This window comes from Musa acuminata, chromosome BXJ2-5 (assembly GCF_036884655.1).
Source record: "Musa acuminata AAA Group cultivar baxijiao chromosome BXJ2-5, Cavendish_Baxijiao_AAA, whole genome shotgun sequence".
Lineage (NCBI taxonomy): Eukaryota > Viridiplantae > Streptophyta > Magnoliopsida > Zingiberales > Musaceae > Musa > Musa acuminata.
Window position 1 is genome coordinate 8,039,148 of NC_088342.1, and position 20,697 is coordinate 8,059,844.

At 41.7% G+C, this 20,697-nt stretch overlaps 2 protein-coding genes across 4 annotated transcripts; both read right to left on the bottom strand.

Annotated features, from left to right (window-relative positions):
* Positions 1-48: 48 nt before the first annotated feature.
* On the bottom strand, positions 49-11,666 carry LOC103984526 (pentatricopeptide repeat-containing protein At3g16610). Its single transcript, XM_009402040.3, has 5 exons — positions 8,619-11,666; positions 7,833-7,980; positions 968-1,072; positions 631-797; positions 49-559 (listed from the first exon to the last, which is right to left on the bottom strand). The coding sequence occupies exon 1, from the start codon at positions 11,553-11,555 to the stop codon at positions 9,036-9,038; it is 2,520 nt and encodes an 839-aa protein (XP_009400315.2). The 5' UTR covers positions 11,556-11,666; the 3' UTR covers positions 49-559; positions 631-797; positions 968-1,072; positions 7,833-7,980; positions 8,619-9,035.
* Positions 11,667-12,316: 650 nt separating this feature from the next.
* On the bottom strand, positions 12,317-16,159 carry LOC135612335 (zinc finger protein GAI-ASSOCIATED FACTOR 1-like). Of its 3 annotated transcripts, none has more exons than XM_065108497.1 (4): positions 15,999-16,159; positions 15,509-15,857; positions 14,703-15,099; positions 12,317-13,584 (listed from the first exon to the last, which is right to left on the bottom strand). In XM_065108497.1, the coding sequence occupies exons 2-4, from the start codon at positions 15,657-15,659 to the stop codon at positions 12,519-12,521; spliced, it is 1,614 nt and encodes a 537-aa protein (XP_064964569.1). In that variant the 5' UTR covers positions 15,660-15,857; positions 15,999-16,159; the 3' UTR covers positions 12,317-12,518. The 3 variants fall into 3 exon arrangements, with proteins under 3 accessions (XP_064964569.1, XP_064964566.1, XP_064964568.1); XM_065108494.1 differs by having other exon boundaries at positions 15,509-15,865; XM_065108496.1 differs by having other exon boundaries at positions 15,509-15,873.
* Between the last annotated feature and the right edge of the window lie 4,538 nt (positions 16,160-20,697).

A 20,697-nucleotide genomic window follows, 5' to 3' on the forward strand; every position in this document is an offset into this window, starting at 1 on the left:
AAAAAATTGAATTCCATGACTGATCTACTAAAATGTTGGCCGGATTCGTTGGTGACAAGAAAAAGATGGTAATTTAATTGTAAAGCAAGCTGTCTCAACTCTGTTTTCTGCCTCCTGCAATTGGGAGAAGAATGTGGATCTTTAATCCTCCACAAAAGAAACCCTTTCCTCGATTGGTGTGCTACAAAATAGCATTTGTTTTCAGAGAGGACAATGCCATCCAAATCAATTTGATCCTCAGGTCTTCTTCGACGCAGGAAGAGAAGCTTTTGTTCTCGAGGAATATGAACGAGTTTACTGTAGAAACTGTACAATACGAACAACAACATAAGCATCACGAGCAATTTATTTTGTTTCAAGTGCTCCCCTGCTTTCGGTGATCTGTGCTTCGGAGCCGCCCGTGCCGCATCCAGAAGAAGTCACGCCCCATGTGCTCCGAGAACAGCTAGCGGTCGAGAGGAAGGAGGCGACAGCTTGCTCGAGGAGACATTAATGGTCCACGAGTTTCCTCAGTCCACCAGGTTCCATGCACCTCAGTCATTGTTGGGGCGGACCGACCCTGAGAATCTCCAGTTTCATTAGAATTGTGAAGCCACTGCTGGTGTTTTGATAGATAAATTCTAAACGAACCATGCATCACATTGGATATCTTGTCCCATTGCGAATGCTGGGAGTTGCCATGTTGCATCATCTGAACTTATATGACAGGCAAGCAAGCACTAGAAGTTGAACCCTTCAGCTCTTCTTTTACTTTTGAGGACCAACCACCAGAAGAAAGAGACGATCGCAGGCGCAGACTGCCGGCACAAATAGATATGTCAGCTATAGAATCAATTAGTCGTCCATCATTCTTGATATATAGCGTTTGGTGTGGTCTAAGATACAAGTATGCTGGCAAAACAAATTTCTTATTTTAACTGAAATATTGTAAACTACATTGCACACTATATGAAGGATAGCGAATTACTCTTGTTCACGGTAGTAGTTGGTGAAACAAGCACCGACTTTTAGTGCTTGGACATGCTGGTTTTGATCATCAAGGACATGAATCTCAGCTACGAATCCAGATTTCCTGTCGGAAAAAGATTTGAGGATAGTTTATTAGAACACCTGGCAAAAGGTGTAAAATCCATGTGAAATGAACATGAAGTGTCAACACAGAAGACAAGTTCTTGGAGGATGCATTTGTTAACTCGTGTCATAAGAAAACAGCAAATATCTATCAATAAGTATTGCATACAATAAAGTACTCAAGCAGCAACCTATAGCATTTGGGATCAACTTTATAGTTGATTAATAAAGGCACCAAGGCTTGAATTATGGATATATCCTCAGCCCAACCAAAAGGTAAGGAAGTCGAACACAGATGACCTTTTCTCTATAAATTCTGCACTACATTGATTGGAACATAGAAGCTTATTACTTGGCCTGTATGCTTTTTTGTGGTTATAGATGGCATGAATATAACTCGTCCTTCTAAAATGGAGGGATTTCTCTGCCAAAAAAATAACTCCTATGAAATTTTGGTAGGGTGATAATGTTAGGACTCTAGCTTGGAGAGTCCTAATTGAGAGGGACATTCATGTAAAACTATTAGGACTCTAGCTAGGAGAGTCCTAATTGAGAGGGACATTCTGTTAGGACTCTAGCTAGGAGAGTCCTAATTGAGAGGGGCATTCATGTAGGAGGTGTTTTCTTAGAGAAGAATTAGGAGTTGTAAGTGAATAGGAGTCTTGACTAGGAGTCCTATTAGGAGTTGGTTAGGAGTAAGAGTCTTAAGTAGGAGTCCTATTAGGAGTTAGGGTTTAAAAGCCCTATAAATAGCCATGTATTCCTTCTCTTTTCATAAGCAATAGATGAATCTTTTCTGCAGCCTTTGAGCAGCAACTTGGAGGGAGGAACCCCTATAGAGTTCCAAGGAGGCCGATCCCCTAAAGAGATCAACCCCAAGTTTAGAATCTGCAAGGGTTCTAACACCTGGTATCAGAGCAGCGTTCTTGGCGTCTCGCTGCCCTTCCACAGCCATCCATCAACCCTCTACAACCATCCAAAGCAATTCCCACAATTGCTTAAAAGATCGTCACCGAATTCCGCCATCATCTCCACCACCACGGATCATCCTTTGATCTCCCCGTGAATTGCAACAGGTTCTGGTTTCCTACCTTACTGCTGCTGCAATTTAGTTATCCTTATCTGAAAATCCAAAAAAAAAAAAATTGTTCCTATATTGCTGCATAAACTTTTCGTTACAAAGTTTTCATCTCTACGACGAAAGATACATTGCAGAATTCCAGCCGCATAGCACCATCTGTTTGATCTTGCTACTGTGCTTTTTCTATCCAAATTTCTACGAAATTTTTATGACATCTTTGACACTTCTTAACAGTGGATTTCCCTTTGGTTTCATAAAAAAATTCTCAATCTAAACTACTGATCTTTTATGAACAGTCTGCTGCACTTGAATTGCAGAATTCAAGCCGTATAGCACCATCTGTTTGATCTTGCTACTGTGCTTTTTCTATCCAAATTTCTACGAAATTTTTATGACATCTTTGACACATCCTAAAAGTAGATTTCCCTTTGGTTTCATCGAAAAATTCTCAATATAAACTACTGATCTTTTATGTCCAATCTGCTGCACTTGAAAATCTATGCTGTAGAAAACTTCAGCTGCATATCGTTGCCTTAACCCATCTATTTGCAATCTTTTTTGAATGAAATTTCTTATACACTTCATAGATCATCTTGGCTTCCATCTAAGATTGATCTATTAAGAAATTCATCTCTAAAAACGATTTTATGTTGCTGCAAATTTTTATCGTATCCCGCTGAAATTTTTCGACGACAATTCTGCAATTGCAACTTGCACCAATTTCCTTGCTGTTATACTGCCGAAATTTTCTTGATTAAATTAGATATCCTTGCTGTCATATAAACTGTGATTTTGCTATCAATTCCCTCCTCAATTCTCTCAAGTTTTTGGTGGAAATTACGTCGAGAAACCGTTGTTTCTTCGACGACAATTCTACTCTTACAAGACAGCACATACTTGCTGCAACTTCCACGGATTTCTGTCAAACCTTTGCTACCATCTACCACAGATCCAAAACTTTCATCCACAGCCCTAAAACTCTACCAAACCACACCCTCAAACTGCACCCAAAACCGCCACAAAACAAGCCTAAACCGCAGCCTACATCCATCAATCCACCAACACTTTCGACCATCACTTCTCTCAACCTATACATGCCTTTAACCCAATAGCAAAAGAGAGATCTTAACATCATTGATTTGGGGCCATATACTATGGCATCTAAGGAGGCAATCAATGCTAAATTCGAAGCCATGGAGGCGCGAATGAAGGATAAGATTCGGACGCTCTTTACCGAACTCAGATTGGGCCGACCACTAAGCCCGAAGAAATCATATCAAGGAGAAAGCTTTGCCCAATCACACCAAGCCCAAAGAGATGACTTCCAAGGGAGGGTAGGCTCTATGACCAACCCCAACTATCCATGCATGAGAGTGGACTTCCCTAGATGGGAAGAAGGAGACCCGATTGGTTGGATCTCGCGCGCGGAGCGATATTTTTGGTACCACAAAACCGCGGATGTATCTATGGTGAAAATTGCAGCTATACATCTTGAAGGGGATGCTATACAGTGGTTTGACTGGTTTGAACATACTTATGGAGTCCTTTCATGGCGACAATTCAAAGAAGGACTGCTGATTCGCTTCAGACCAACCGATTACGAGAATATTGACGAACAACTAGCAAAGATCCGACAAACCTCCACCATTCAGGAGTACCAAACTAGGTTTGAAAGGTTATCTAATCAAACTCGTGATTGGTCTCAAAAACAGCTATTGAGAACCTTCATTGAGGGCTTGAAGCCGGAGATCCGAGGAGAAGTTAAAGCGCGACAACCGTATACACTTATGGCAGCCATCTCTTTCGCACGACATCAAGAGGAGCAATTGAACCATGAAGCTCGGAGGACTAGGGTCGCTCCTCAACCAGTAATATTGAAGCCCTTAGCCCCCCCTACTGTCGACCAAGTCCCTACACTAAAGAGGTTAACAAGAGAAGAGCTTCGGGAGCGATATGCGAAGGGGTTATGTTGGCATTGTGACGAGCCGTGGAGCTGTGAGCATCGCTGTAGTAAAGGGGGACTTCTTATGATTGAACCGATAGAAGAAGAGGTCATTGAACATCCAAAAGAGAGCCTTGAACATGGAGAAGAAGATGTAGAAGAAGAGCCACAACCGACCGATGTTACGGTACATACACTAGCTAGCTACTCAAACCCGCAAACGATGAAAATTGGAGGCCTTCTCAAACAACAACCAATCACTGTTCTCATCGACACGGGCAGTACTACTAACTTCCTAAATAGTAAGCTTGCTGTTCAGATATCATTACCTATCGAGAATCGCTGCAGGTTTGATGTTAAGGTCACCGACGGACGGATTTTGAATTATGATCATAGGCGCTTGCAGGAGAAACTTTTGCTGCAGGACCAAGAGATAATTGCAGATTTCTTCCTTCTCCCTCTTAACAATCATGAGGCCATGCTCAGAATTAAATGGTTGACGACATTAGGTGATATTTCTTGGAATTTTATGAAACTAATTATGAAATTTTACAGTAAGGAGAAACAGGTGACATTGCACGGGAAATGTGGGGGCGACATAACAACGATTTGCACACAACAAATGGAGAATGTTTTGCATAAAGCATGCAGCGGCTTTTTGGTACAACTTGAGCAGCAAACTAAGGGAGAGCCAACAGAATTTGAAGATCCAAATCTACTTCATTTACTTGCTGAATTTTTAAATATATTTGACGAACCGCGTAACCTACCTCTTACCTGTCCACATGATCATTGTATAATGATTCTTCCAGGCAAATCTTCAGCAAATGCTCAGCCATATCAGTATCCACATCTCCAGAAGGATGAAATAGAAAGGATTATAAAAGAGACGCTCGAAACAGGAGTTATTCGGCTAAGTTGCAACCTCTACTCTTCGCCGGTGCTACTTGTACGCAAGAAGGATGGAACAAGGCGAATATGTGTTGATTACCGAGCTCTCAATGGCATAATCATCAAGGACAAATACTTTATTCCAATAGTAGATGAATTGCTAGATGAAAGGGAGCACAAATCTTTACAAAGCTGGACCTTTGATCCGGGTATCATCAAATACGAGCATGCGAAGAAGACATACGGAAAACCACCTTTTGAACACACAACAACCACGAATTTTTGCTTTCTTCAACAAAAGGTGGAATATCTTGGGCATATCATATCAGAGGAAGGTGTGGCAGTGGACCCCTTCAAAATTGGAGCAATGCAAAACTGGCCGACCTCGAGAAACATAAAATTGCTACATGGCTTTCTGGGTTTAACAGGCTACTACCGCAAGTTCGTGAAAAACTATGGAAAGATCAGTACACCACTTACTTCCTTACTAGAAAAAGATGTATTCCAATGGTTGGACAGAGCCTCCGCTGCCTTCGACAAACTTAAGGCAGCCATGACGACGACGCCGGTGCTAACACTACCAGATTTCAACCGACCCTTCATTATTGAGGCCGACACATCTGGAGTCAGAATTGGAGCCATTCTCATGCAAGATGGTCGACCACTCGCATACACTAGCAAGGCATTATCTCCCTCCGATCAAAATATGTCAACATATGATAAGGAGATGCTCGCCATTATGTGCGCAGCAACGAGGTGGAGATTGTACTTGATCAGGCGATACTTTCAAATCAAGACCGACCATAAAAGCCTAAAATATCTCTTGGAGCATAAGGTATCTTCCCCCGAGCAGCAAAAATGGGTAACAAAACTTCTTGGATTTGATTTTGAAATAACTTACAAAAAGGGGAAAGAGAATGTTTTTGCAGATGCGCTTTCGCAGCTACCCGAGCAAGTTGAAGTTTCGACCGTTTCACTTCCGACCAGCGACTTCCTTGAGGATATTAAGATGGAATGGCAGGAAGATTCAGATACTAGTAAGATTATAAAAAAATTGGAGGAAGCACCAAGCCCCATGGCTCATTACAATTGGGACTCAAAAGAATTACACTATAAGGGACGCATTGTGCTTGTGACAAATTCTACTTGCATCTTCAATAGCAGATTTTGGACAAAGTTATTCTATATGCAGGGTACTAAATTGAAAGCTAGTACGACATATCACCCACAAACCAACAGCCAACCGGAAGTTTTAAACAAGTGCTTGGAGACAGCCCAAAGCCACCCACCAAATATGACTACCCAAAGAGAACTCCAGACCCAGCCAAGTGCCATTATTGATCGACGGATCGTGACTCGACGACGACGACCCACTAATGAAGTGCTAATACAGTGGGCGAACCTACCAAAAGAAGATGCCACTTGGGAGAACTATGACGACTTGAAGATCAAATTCCCAGAATTCATGAATCATCATCCTCGAGGACAAGGCTGATTTGAAGAGGGCGGGTCTGTTAGGACTCTAGCTTGGAGAGTCCTAATTGAGAGGGACATTCATGTAAAACTATTAGGACTCTAGCTAGGAGAGTCCTAATTGAGAGGGACATTCTGTTAGGACTCTAGCTAGGAGAGTCCTAATTGAGAGGGGCATTCATGTAGGAGGTGTTTTCTTAGAGAAGAATTAGAAGTTGTAAGTGAATAGGAGTCTTGACTAGGAGTCCTATTAGGAGTTGGTTAGGAGTAAGAGTCTTAAGTAGGAGTCCTATTAGGAGTTAGGGTTTAAAAGCCCTATAAATAGCCATGTATTCCTTCTCTTTTCATAAGCAATAGATGAATCTTTTCTGCAGCCTTTGAGCAGCAACTTGGAGGGAGGAACCCCTATAGAGTTCCAAGGAGGCCGATCCCCTAAAGAGATCAACCCCAAGTTTAGAATCTGCAAGGGTTCTAACAGATAATGACAACATGAATAAGAAGAAAGAGAAATCCCTATATACTTATTTGTAATTACAGAGGGCACGAGTAACTCCTTGAGGTGTTGCTAGCGGATGATGGCAATCAGACGAGATGCCGTCCAAGTTCATTCCTAAAGAGAGTAGTTTTTGGAGGTAGCTGTCATTCCCACTGTAAAAAAACACTCTTTGCTACTTTCTCTTTTGTGATTGTCAAGCCCGATTGGATTCCTGTCTTTACGTTATGTGATGTACTGGGTTGAACCAGATTTAAACATCCTTTGAATTGATTTCAAATTTTAATCCAAGGGCAATGAAGCAAGAAACATGTTTTCTCTCAGTCGCTGAAGTAGCTAATCAGCAGACTTCCAACAATAACTCATTTAAGACTCAACTATGTAGTAAATAAATTATAGCAATATCAACATTTATTATACAAGCCAAAACTTGGCTTTGTACTAAATATCTTGCAGAATTAAAAACATTTCTCTAAGCAACAGGTTACAACCATGGTTCTCAGTGAAACAAAAGAAAGGAAAGAAAACCCCAAAAGATGGATGTCATGCCAAATTAAGTCATCTTTTTGGACAAACAAAATATCAGATTGAAAGAAAGACAAGTCATTATAAATTATGTTTCAATTCAATAGATCAAAAGACAATGAAACAACATTCTTGATCCCAAGAAAAATTTGTTATTTCTGACAAAATCAGAAAGTGGGACAGATCGTCAAAACTAACTCTTGATTGTAAGAACCGAAATAGAAGAAGAAAACTGATCTTTCACAAATCCAGTGCTACCAAAATCTTAAAAAGAGAGACACACCAACAAAATTCCATCTTGAACATCATAAATTTCAATCAATTGAAGCACAGATGAAGATGTATTTGAGACGAACCTTTGCATGCTAGTTGTCCTACATTGCATACCCTTGCATGTTGGATGTAGATATTTAGATGCAGCATCTTCAACATGGAGGTTAAATTCGATATTTCATCAATACAATGACCAACACTTGGCAATGGTTGCAGAGAATGTAATTTGTCCTGCAGGAAACAGAAAAATAACAGCTTACTAAACAGAATCTTTACAACCAAGAATGAGTGTGCACAATTGGTTCAACATCAAAGTTATTTCTAAATAAATTTAAATTTACATTACAAAGATGTACCAATGAACAATATATATCATTCAACATTACCTACCAAGTGAACATCATACCAATATCATTGCTTATTATTGAGACAATCTGAATTAGCCAATACCAAAACATGACTCAAGATGTACAGAGACAAAGTCAAATGGAACAGATTTGGATGATACCATTCAGCCCTTCCACAACATATCGCATATAGATAATAACCAACAATGACTGATATTTGTAGGTCATCAGCTCAATTAATATGATTACATTTGAAAATTAGATATCATTGCACAACCCAACCATTTTAAAAGTTTGGCACCCTTTTTCATTCTCTCGTTCCATAAGGAAATATATTAAGCCAGGGATAAATAATTAAACTATTTGTTTAAATATACAAAATACCTAACAAGAAACTTTACGACTGATTGTACTCCAACATATATTACTATGCAGGAAAGAGAAGTACGAAGTGCAACTTCACAAGAAAGAAGCAACACGCATGTTATGACAGGTTTCGGAGTTGTGATAAAGAAAACTCACTTTGCTCCTAATATTGACTGCTACCGACAGCTAAACTCAATTCACCATCTGTACCACTCATTTTTGACACCACAAAAGTATCCAGGAATGCATTCAACATCCTCTAGAACACTTTTCGGTTGTACATTGAGGACTAAACCATCATTATTATCATATCATGTTTAGAAGATAGAAGCAACAAAATTTCCAGATATTGACATCCCATCTTTTAGACGATGATGTGTCATTTCCTAAACAGCAGCTCTTTTGTTGACCGTGGTGGCATGGTGATATGCTTCATAGCTCTCACAGTCCACACCAATTAAGGTAAGAACTTGTATCAATGGAGACTTCTGTTCACACTATGAATCACCTTGTGGTGGTGTTAAGCATCATAGGTTGCATTTCATGCATCCTGATAATCATTTTCACACATTATTACCAAAAATCTCCACAACTGCACATCCCATCCTTAAAATGGTGAAACCGGTTTGCATCTCTTACAGTAATATCTCTTTTTGCAGCCAAGGTGATATACTTAATAGCATTATGACAATCACCACAAACACGCAAGTTCTTTGTAATGAAGATGGGCTGACCATGTCTTAGTCTAAGAAGTCCAAAAGCTATTGCTAATTTCTCACTGTGGTAAACAAGGGCATGTTCTTTCTCCTCCTCTTCTACATCATGCAGAGCATAACTTGTGTCAGCTAGGTAACCCAACTTCCTAATTTCCACTAACAACTCTTCTAATTTTTGGTATATACTTGATGATTGTGGATGAGATTGATCTCCACCGATAAAAGCATGAACTACACCACCAATCTCAAACCAACTACATCCTGGGCTTTTAGTGAATCCCTTTTCTTTCTGCATGATTCTAACTTGTGCTGCCTCATTAAATCTTCCTGTGGCACTGTATAAGTTAGATAGGGCAACAAAGCTTCCAGTGCCCTCAGGTCCCAGCTTTTGGATCATTCTTGACACCTCTTCCCCTAGTTCAATATTCTTATGAACTCGACAAGCCCCAAGCAAGGCAACCCAAACACGAACGTCAGCCTCAAAAGGCATCTTTTTTATGAAATCATAGGCTTCATCCAAGAGACCTCCACGGCCCAAGAGATCAACCATGCAAATGTAGTGCTCCATCCTCGGAACAATATTATAGATCTCTGTCATAGCATAAAACCAGTGTTTTCCTTGAGCGATTAGCCCCGAATGACTGCAAGCAGACAAAAGGCATATGAATGTGATATCATCAGGCACTAAACCTGCAGGTTCCATCCTCAAGAACAAGGAGATGGCTTCATCACCCAGCCCATGGATCCCATAGCCAGCAATTATGGTATTCCAGGATACAGTGTTCTGCTTTGGCATCGTATCAAAAACTTTCCTTGCAATGTCAATTTTGCCACACTTTGCATACATGTCTATCAGAGCATTACATATTGAGGAATCTGAGGCAAGCCCATGACTGGTGATGTATGCATGGTTGCATTTTCCATGCTGCAGAGCAGCCAAGTGGGAACAAGTTGGGATCACTCCAACCATAGTTGCAGCATCCACTTCCATACTAGAAGATACCATTTCTCTGAAGACATCAAGAGCTTCTTCAGCATTCCCATTCTGGATGCATCCGGATATAATTGCACTGTATGATACTGTGTCCTTTGTATCCATTTCATCAAAGAAACTCATTGCATCACTGATAGTACCAACTTTAGCATACATTGAGAGTAGGGAGTTTGCGACTGTAATGTCCATAAGAAGCCCAGATTTAACCAGATAACTATGTACCAGTCTACCTCTGTCAAAATCACCCAAACTTGCACAAGCACGAAGAATACTTGCGAGAGAAGTTGGACCCACAATGGAAGGTCCTTCAGATATCATCTGTCCGAAAACTTGCAGTGCATCTACCATCCTACCACATAAAACATATCCTGCAATTATCGCACTCCATGTCACTTCATTCCTAATTCTCATGTGGTCAAAGATTCTACGAGCATAAACCAAACACTCAGATTTTGCATACATATCCAGTAGTGCAGTATTCACCAACACATCTCCCTCATCAAAGCACCTCCTGGTACAAAATGCATGAATGCTTTTTCCTTGTCCCAGTGCCTTCGCTTGTCCGACCACAGGTAGAAGGGCTACCAGAGTGGAGGGGTTTGGCCTTGTACGCATCCTTTGCATTTCTAGTACAAACCTAACCATCTCTTCATACATCCCATGAAGTGTGCAGCCAGCAACCATCGCATTCCATGCAACAACATCTCTATTCGGCATTCTGCAAAACACCTCATCTGCGTCCTCTAAGCAACCACATTTCATGTACATGTCAATCAAAGCAGTAGATATATACAGGTCCGACTCCAGCCCAGCCCTTTTCACTTCATCATGTATCTTAATGCCATCCTCGAGTGCTTCCAAACCCGAGCAAGCCTTCAACACAAACGGGAACGTGAACTTATTTGGCTCGACTCCAGAATCCATCATTCGTTCATACAGACCAATGGCTCGATCAAAGGGGCCATTCCAAGCGTAAGCCCTGATCATAGCATTCCAAAGAAAGACACTTGGCTGAGGCACGTCATCGAACAGGAGACGAGCGGACTCAGTCTCGCCGCAGGATATGTACATCTGAACAATCTTTTCAAGCAGAACCGAGTTTCTAGCGCAGGAGCTGTGCATAAAGATCTGTCGATGGATCTCTTTTCCTTCTGCGAGCAATTTCAATCGAGTGCAAGAATCTAGAAGCTTGGCGTACGTGTTGACGTCCAGCGCAGCAAATTGGGGGAGTTGGGATCCTTTAAGGGCTCTGGAAATCGGAGGTGGTGCAAATGCGGGAAGGAGGGATCGGGCTTCGGATTTTGTGTGCAGGAGAGTGAAGCCATGGCGAAAGGCAAAGAAGAGAGCTCTGTGGGGAATCAGGTAGGCTTTCGACAGCAGCATCTCGCTCGTGGCAGTCTCCCTCCGAATTCCACCGTTGCTTAGTATATCCCGCAGCCACAGGGAACGGTTCCAATGGGCCGAGCTTATATCAAGTTTTAGCCCGATCCGATCGATGCCTCGGGTGGCGTACGTGGCGCATACTTGTCAGGCATGCATACGTGTACGTATATCTGCATGTATACATATATATATATATATATATATATGTGTGTTCACATATGTACCTGTAGGCATCCATAAGACAACATACATGTACACTTCATGAAGTCAACATCATCCATGCAGCAGTCTGCGATACATAAGGTTTAGAAATGCACAACAAAAGATATAGAAAGTCCATAACGCTTGGTCAAATCATCATGCGTATCGCTCTTTATTTCCGTGGCGTTTACGCACAGGAGAGGTGTAAGAATACATTAATGGAGGAGAAAAAGAACTCACAATGGGTTGGGTGCTGAGTTCTGTTTGGTACGCTGTCGACGTGACTGTGTTTTAATGCATCCAAACCCGACGATAGCTCACAATGAATTCCATGAGTAGAATACTTGACATTCCCCACAAACCTTTGTCTCCCTTATCTTGTTTTTGCTATTCTGCCGAGCAGCGCAGTGCAGGCAGAGAGGAGGAGGAGGACGACAAAGAAACACTGAAACGGATGGCAGTCGACGCACAGTGCTGAGTCAGAAACAAGTGTGCGTTTTCTGCTCTTGGAAACACCAAGTAGGAACGACATAATTATTTACTTGCTTCATGATTCTTTCTTAACAAAGGCAACTGCCAGATCAAGATAAAATGGAAAAAGAATCGAAAGATGGACAGTATCACACTCAAATGTATAAGAGAAACCAATTGAAAGACATACAAGTATCGATGTATCCTATCAAGCTAATTGAACATTGACAAAGAGCAACTCAACCTGTTATTCTCTTCTTTTTCCTGCAATTCTTTAAACTGGTTTCTTCTCTACTGCAAGCTCCCACCGGCAAAGGAATATTGGCTTGATGATCCCGAGCTCATAGCAATGCCACGATGTTGTTCTCTCTGAGAGATCCCACCCCCCATGCTCCTTGTTGTGCTACCAACCCCAAGGAAGTCCCTGGTGAGCCCGTCGGAACTCGGAAGGTTATACTTGGGCTCATCAATGTTGTTTACGTTGAAAGTGCCAACTCCTGTGTTCTCTTGTCCATGGTGCCCGCCGGTAGTGGTGCAACCGCCCTCGAATGTTGCCATCCCTGCGGAGCTGCCCACTAGATCAATGCCTCCTCTTGCAAGTGAGTTCATTAGGTACTGGAAATGAGTGTCGTTTTCCATTTGAGGTCCAAATCCATCAATGCCACTACCGTGGCTGCCGCTGAAGCAGGCAAGGAAAGAAGAACCCCTGCTGGATGTCGCACCAAGTTGAGCTGCCCTTTGAAGCAATGCGGTGGCGGACAGCTGCTGGGGAAGCATTACTGGTTCATTATTCATCAAGGTGCTGTAGCGAGAAATTATGCCTCCTTCCATCTGTTCATCCACAAGGTTTCCGGCAAAGCACGCAGTTGGCTCATTGATTCTATTAGAATCGTAAATCTGATCCGCGATGTGGTTCCTGCATATGGTGCTGTTGTTGGAGAAGAAGCTGTGGTTGAAGAGATCGGCGGATGCTGCAGCAGCAGAGGCCGAGGTAGAGGCAGCCGCATTGCCTAGGAGCTCAGGAAGCTGCATTAGGCCGTGGGAGGTCTTGCACTGAGGTAAGGAGTGGTGCGACTGGGTGCCCTCACTGATGCCTTTGTCCGAGCTTCCGTCGAGGTGAAACGTGGAGGAGGATGGAGGGGACCGAGGAACTCCAGAGGTCAAAGGTTTTGGTGGAGAGATGATGTGTTGGCCATGCAATGAGGTGGTGTGCGAGCTCACTCGAGGAAGGCTCAAAAACATGTTGCTGTTTCCATATATGTGGCTGCCGCCGAGAGTGTGGAGGCCGGACGGGAGCCTCCCATTCTCGTGCGCTAGTGCTTCGCAGAAGGCCCGGTGGGTGATGAAACTGTCACGCCTGCGTTAACAAGTTAGAAGAAGAGATCAATGCAAGATGCTGAATACTTTTGGTTCATGGCAGACAGGAGTTCACTGAATTGAAAGATTTACTGAACTTTGTATGTTTTGTGGCCAACTTGTATGTTAGGGAAGCTTAACTCTTCAGCTGGGAGAATGGATCGACCCAAGAAAGCAAAAGATTAAGAGAGAGAAGAAACCGTGTCTTTGAAAAAGCCGAATGCTATGACAGAGGAATTCTTTCAGGGAACTTGAAGCTCACTATCATGTATGAGTTCCGATTCCTATGGACTGTTCATACTGGCCACGAAAGAGCATTTTGCCAAAACCACGAAAGCCACTCACCCACAATTCTAGTACTCTAATTGAATGCACAACATCCTCCCAGCGTTGTTTTCACACCAAAAAGTGGAAGACGAACAAATTACAGTCATTAAGCCCCACATTTAACTCATCGGCTGTTCATCCAGAAATATTCAGGTTCACCTGAATGAAGTCTAATGTAACTCTCACTTCCAATAAATGATGTGAGAGAGATGGGAAGGACTGTAGTATCTGACGGAAAGTAACCCTAACTTTCATCATTCACAAGAACATTTTGAACTACCCAACTATGGCCAACAAAACTAGAGAATAAAAAACCTGCAAGCTACTGTATGGAATCATGTGAACAGGAGAGAGAATAAAAGGAGAACAATGGCTCCCAGGGAGAAAGAACGGAGAACTTTTCTGGAGATGAAAACTCCATGACCTTTTACAGTTCCACAGACCAATTCACGTGAGGGCAGGAGCAATTCCTTACAGGCGTTTCCCAACACGTAGCCTCCTCATCCGCCCTCTTTCCTTGTGGAATCCAACCGTGAGTGAGAGCCTAAAGAATCCTACGCCCTCAACAACACAACAAACCTTCCGACAAAAAATGAAAGCTCATGACGAAGAGCATCCAATGGTCACCAAAACAAAGATGAGCTCTGTCCATGTCGACGGCAGAAACCTATGATGATATAGTTTGAATGATGTTCTCATGATGAGTCCATGCAACATATGACATGATATTGTGGAAATGGATGTCTGATGGAATGAGATGCATGGATTTGTGCTCCAGTACCAGCCACTAACCTCGAGAAGAGGGTGCCGCAGTCGCAGCGGTACTCCCGAGTGCCGCAGATCTTGGAATGGGCCTTCCAGTCCGACTGGACGGCGTAGCGCTTGGAGCACTTGTCGCAGTTCCACTTCTTCTCGCCATGCTTTCGGCAGAAGTGCTTCTTGATGCCAGTGAGGTCGCCGAGGGCGCGCGAGGGGTCGTGGTGGGGGCAAGTCGGCTCCGGACACAGGTACACCCGGCGGCGAACCTCCTTGGGGTCCTTCTGGCGGAGCTTCCATGGCAGGTTGTGTCCGCGGCGGTGCAGCTGCAGGTTCTGCTCCCGCTGGAACCCCTTGTTGCAGACTTCACAGACGAAGCGGTTCGTCGCCATCAGCGTCCTCGGCGACAGCGCGATCACCTCCGCATTAGGATCTGTGTATTTGGTTATGGTGAGATTGCAGATGAAGAAAGATATAACATAGTCATTGAGAGAAAACATAATGTACATTTGATTTTGAGATAATGAGAGAGGAATTGTTCATAATGCAAAGAACATTAGGAACAGATATTAAACACAAGAAACAAGAAGATAATATATGATGAAAGCCCCCAATTAGATGACCTAAGACAAAAGATCTTTTACAAGTAGATGGACAATAGCAGCGAGAGGAATTGGAATCCCGAGTTACAGATGAACCAAACCTAGAATACCGAATTAGGGTTTTGCAGGATCATAAGAACAAAAGTCGAAAGGGTTTGGCCCATCAATGCTAACGGAAGCATCCTAACAACGATCTTCGTGCATCATCACTATGCATGATTTGTGCTATAAGGTACTTGCATGGATTTCCTGGAAGGTTCCTTCTCTTCTTCACTGGAGCTGCAGTCGATGGTGCCGGCACCGAAGAAGATTGTTGTTGTTGCATCGCCTGCATGCGATGCTCATCCTCTCTGGCTTCGAAGAAGGACATGGGTCGCGAAGCTGATGCCATCTCAGGTCTTATGTCGAGATAGAACAAAAACCACAATAGCAACTGCAACAAGACTCCCTTATTCTGCTGATGCTGCTCCTCTTCTTCTTCTTCTTCTTCTTCTCGCTCACTTCCAGATCAACAAGAGAATAAAGGACCCAAAAATTTCAGGACAAAGATATTGATCTGAAGCGCCGAGCACACTGCCCTCACAAGAACCTGCAAATCTGTGTTCCTGAGTTAGAATAAAAGAACAAAAAGAGCTGGAAATCAGAACAAACAGTTGCACTCAATAGAACAAAGATAAAAAGTTAGGGTGTTACAACAAAAAGAAGGAAAAGATCAATCCACTTCAAGTACCTTCTTCTGCTCCTCCTCTATGTACTACTGTTAGTTGTGTGCAGATGGTGGGAGGCTAATGGTTGTTGCGCGATATCTTTCAATTCCTCGTCACCCTTTTCCTTCTCCCTTTCTTCCTCTCTGCTGCAGTGTCTTATTTTCTCCCTCTTTTTATTCCTCAATCCTTTGCGCTATGGAGAATGAATGCCTACAAAAAGTTCACTGTGAAAGAGAAAAAAAGATAGGTAGAGAGAGAGAGAGAGGCTGAGTGTTGTACAGCGGGTGGGGGGTCCAACGCACGCAAAGCGTGTCTTTTTGTGGTCATAAGAAATGGGTCCACCGACTGCAGTCCGCAGGCCACCTTTCACCCATTTTGGGACGAAGACCAACCCTAATAATCAATTTCACGCATAATTGCGAAATTTTAGAGAGAATCAATTATATTATGTTTTCTCTTCGGAGGCTACGATATCATACATCCAGTTTTGTTTTACCTTTTGGATGTGACTTATTAATTTTTCTTTCGATTTAGAGCTATCGGTGATCACAGTCGCATGATAATCACTATCGGATAGAATGTTGATAGATGGAATATTCTGACAATCAATTGATCATCACAGGGGCATTGGTGTAGAAAATGAAAGTCCAGTCAAACCCTATAGGGTAACAGCATAAAGGTAGCTACAACTTATCGACCCCTTGGATGACAATAGAAGTCATTTGGGCTGACCTTATCAATCTCTATCGATAGCGATCTATGGGCGACTGTTCAAGTCTACCCTCCTTAGGTTGGCCCATGTGAACGAAATGTTAGAGGGAAAGCGTTACGATCGTTACTAAGGGGTTGAGTCGAGAGATTCCTCAAACATTGATCTTTGTGTAAAAACTCACCGATGAGCCAAAATCCACCTCGACCTAGCCTCAGGCCTGTCTCAAATACTCAAACTTTACCCAAAAGATCATCTCAGTATCACCTCACATTTCTCGAGGCCTGATTAAGGTTTTTCGGATGTTCTTGTGCCTATAGGTCTAGATCAAACCAGACCGACCCACGATCGACAATACGCGCCCCATAATAAATCTCAAAACATATGTCATGTAAAGTTTGATTTTAGGTAAAATGATAATAATTATAACCCTTAATCTAAATCAATATTTCATCATTAGTTTTATTTATTTGGATTAGATATTTTGACCCAAACTCATCAAATTTTTGAAAAATGCTTCACAGTAAACTCACGACTAAGATAGCGACAATTCCGACACGTATCTCCCTTTTGATTGTTGTGAAGTCTCCATCGGTGAGCTGACTTGTGAGTCAACTAAGGATGCCAAGTACCCTTTTTACTTATGCATTTAATTGCCCCTTAGAGGAATCTTCTTTTGCTCGATTTTCCTGTGAATTAAGACAGTAAAATGATCGGAAACCTAAATGTGGGCTAGACAAGATTTGACTAGCTAGCAAGATAGAAAACGATGCAAGACTTGTTGATTCTTTGCACAGGGAGTAGAACAAAACCTATTGCAATAGAAGTATACCTCCAAATGAAATATGAAGACACAAGAACTTATACAATATGGTTTTAGATTAAGAAGAAAGCAAGATGGAAAACAAGATGAGAAACATATAGAATAGAAACTTGCAACCCTCTTCGGAGTATCTAATGTCTAACTTAATTTTTGTACTCCATCTCTTTAATCAGTTAGTGTTAAAACGATTAGTAAATTTGGTTCTTTGTCATTTTCATCTGTCCTAATGCACAAATCATACAAAAAAAATTTGACCACCGTGATGAATGAAGTTCGACATGCTAATTAATTTCTTTCGCTGTAACATAAATTATCCTTAAAATCATATCTTAATTTGATTAATATGCTATATAATTCATGCTGATTCTCTTAAGGTGGAACCATTAGTGCTGAATTTTATTGGATGGATCCTAATAAGATCTCACATTGGAGCATAAAACATGAGGTTTCGGAAAGTTATCGAGGTTTCGGAGCATAGAACACCATGGCTCACAAATTCCTCCTACATGTTGAAGGTGCAGTGGATAAACATGTCAATCATTTTCGGCCGACAAGATTTCGTTGGTCGCAAGTAAATGAAAGATTGGAGTGATTGAAATTAAAAGAAAGAGAAATTACAAGTGCATAAACTTATCAGTGGCCATCTGTGACCCTACCAACTTCTCAATCATATGAAAGCATTGGAGATTCAAATGCCTACAAACTAAGCCATACCTCTTTTTCCACTCTACCGTATGGATGGCAGCTATTCCTACTCAATTTTTGGTACACTTCCCTCGAATAATTCTAATTTACTCCCACTTGTCGTTGTGCACATCTATAATGAAAGCTAGTTGGGGACTACCAATGAAAGATAGTGTGATCCAAGCCAACGCCAACCTAAAACATCAGCTAGATTTGATGAAATCAAGTAAACAAATTAAACTTGCCCGTCACGATAGTCTAATTTAATGCTAATAATTAGCTAGAACATAGTCTAATATATAGGTTCCAAGGCGCATATCTATGACTATTGGGCAGGCATAATTGTTTTCCAAACATCGATCGACCAAAATAACGAATCCACAAGACATTCATTCGAATGGAGATCTCAAGGGGACTAAGTGACAGATTTGTTTTGCACAGTTCATATATATAAATGTAATCCTCTTGTAGTTTAGGGAGACAGATTTTGACATAGCCATAGTACTTCCCTCGGCCTAAGATTCTCTACTTCTTTGTCTTCCTGATAGGTCTTCCACCAAGAACAAAGGTATATGCTACCGATGTATGAACAAGATGTAGATTTCGAGCAGTTTCATAGTCCCATTTTCCCATTAAGAAGAAGGAAATAAAAGAGTTGATGTTGCAGGACATATGTGAACGACAAAAGGTTACTTGGAATGAAGAGTAAATTGCTGAAGGGCTCCTGTTGTGCTTGGAACAGCTAACTCCTTGTTGATCATGCTAAATCTTCACATCTTTCAGAGACCAAAGATCAAAAAACTATGTGCTGCCAGGTGTTGATGCTCACACACAGCTTTAATGAAGTCAACAAGCCCTACTAAATTGGACAGTGGATGCAGATTAAAGGTATAATATTCTTCTCCACCTACTTTGCATTCTGCACCAGTGGGCTCCTATCAGATGTCACCACCACAACTCATCTCCTAGATTGAATTGTTGGTACATAGTATCTTTTTTTTACATCAATGGATATATAATTGACTCCAGTAGACCATGAAAGAGATTCCCTTTGCAAGATTGTGAATGCCAACTTGTCTGGTCCCATGCATTTGTCGAAAGACGTGTAAAAGGAACAATAGAGAATGGACAGCAAGTGACATACCAGCTGATAGGAGACAAGATTCTAAACAGGAAATTTATAGTTCTAATGTTTATTCGCATTCTTGATTCCATAATCAATGCCTTAATGCTCCTAATTGATCTAAATTAGGTTATTATTTCTAGTATTTTCAAACAATGGCTTGCTCGAGTAGCTAAGGTCGCATGTCAAGCTTACATACACTATGCATCACCGTGGTTATTTTTCTGCTAGCAAATTGATTAATGAAAGGTTGCTTACGTGAGCTGTGATATCATAATCTTTCCAAAAGCATTTTTCAGGAAGAGGGAAAAGAGGAAAAAATACAATAAAAGTATTCTTATCTATTATTTGCACATCGGATCCGTATAAAGAAATCGGATCAATACTATGCCATTGAACACTTTAATGATTTGATGTATTCGGAGATGATTGTACACGATGATGAGTGTCCGTCCCAACACGGAGGAAACGATTGGTTGGTGTGCAGATGGTGTCACCACGGAACGTCCTTTTCTTCTGTGTGTTGTGGTCCAACTCCTATTCTCTTCGGCCGTCGACAAAATACATTTCCTCTTTTTCGATCCCTCCTCACATGTAAATATTTTTTGATATTATTTTCTATTCATGTGTGACTTAGTTATTTCTATGTTATCAGTAAGAATAGGTGGTGCAGTCCATTCTATTTGTATCGTAAATTTGACTTTGGTTATCAAGTTCGTGTTAGAATCTTGACTCTAATATAATGTTAGAAATCTATTAATGATGAGTGAGTTAGACTATTCAGAATCATGAGCTACACTTGAGGAACAGTTAGATTTAGCCGCCTCCGATTCCTCTGTGGACTTTGGATCCTCCATGGCAGTCGTCTCCTAATGCAGATGTGTTCGACAGCCCTCTGCAGTACCATGCAGACCCAAACTTGCAGTGACTATTAGTCTAACTTGTCTTACAGCTTTGGTGTGGGAGACAAAGATCCGGACATCACGTAGAACCGTGATGCATGTCTTGTGTGGTAAGATAAATCCTTTCTTTACCTTTACACTAAATGTTAGGACGAGGACTGTTAACTTTCTGGATTGCGAAGAAGTCAACATGGAATGGCTTTCTTGGAGGTATTAGCACGCACAGGTAATAATACTATTACCACTTCAGAAGCTCTGACGAGCGACACCCTTCCACAGCTGCGTACCACCGAGCAGCCAAGAACAGTAGTACGACATTATTGCCCGTAAGTTGCATCAATCCTCTGTTATGATTCATCTGCACTTCCATGATCCATAACATTGAGTTGAATATTCTTTAAAGAAGTTTTAAATGGCTTTTCAAGCTCCTGATAGCTTTGAATGCCTTTGGTGGTAACAAGTATATTCCTCAGCAGACATC

What these genes read in the sequence shown, in the direction of transcription:
- LOC103984526 (XM_009402040.3), bottom strand. Translation starts at nt 11,555, where the DNA reads ATGCTGCTGTCGAAAGCCTACCTGATTCCCCACAGAGCTCTCTTCTTT.
- LOC135612335 (XM_065108497.1), bottom strand. Translation starts at nt 15,659, where the DNA reads ATGGCATCAGCTTCGCGACCCATGTCCTTCTTCGAAGCCAGAGAGGAT. An exon ending in GAACCTTCCAGGAAATCCAT is followed by an intron (nt 15,100 to 15,508) that starts GCAAGTACCTTA and finishes CCAAATACACAG; the next exon opens with ATCCTAATGCGGAGGTGATC. An exon ending in TGCGGCACCCTCTTCTCGAG is followed by an intron (nt 13,585 to 14,702) that starts GTTAGTGGCTGG and finishes TTGTTAACGCAG; the next exon opens with GCGTGACAGTTTCATCACCC.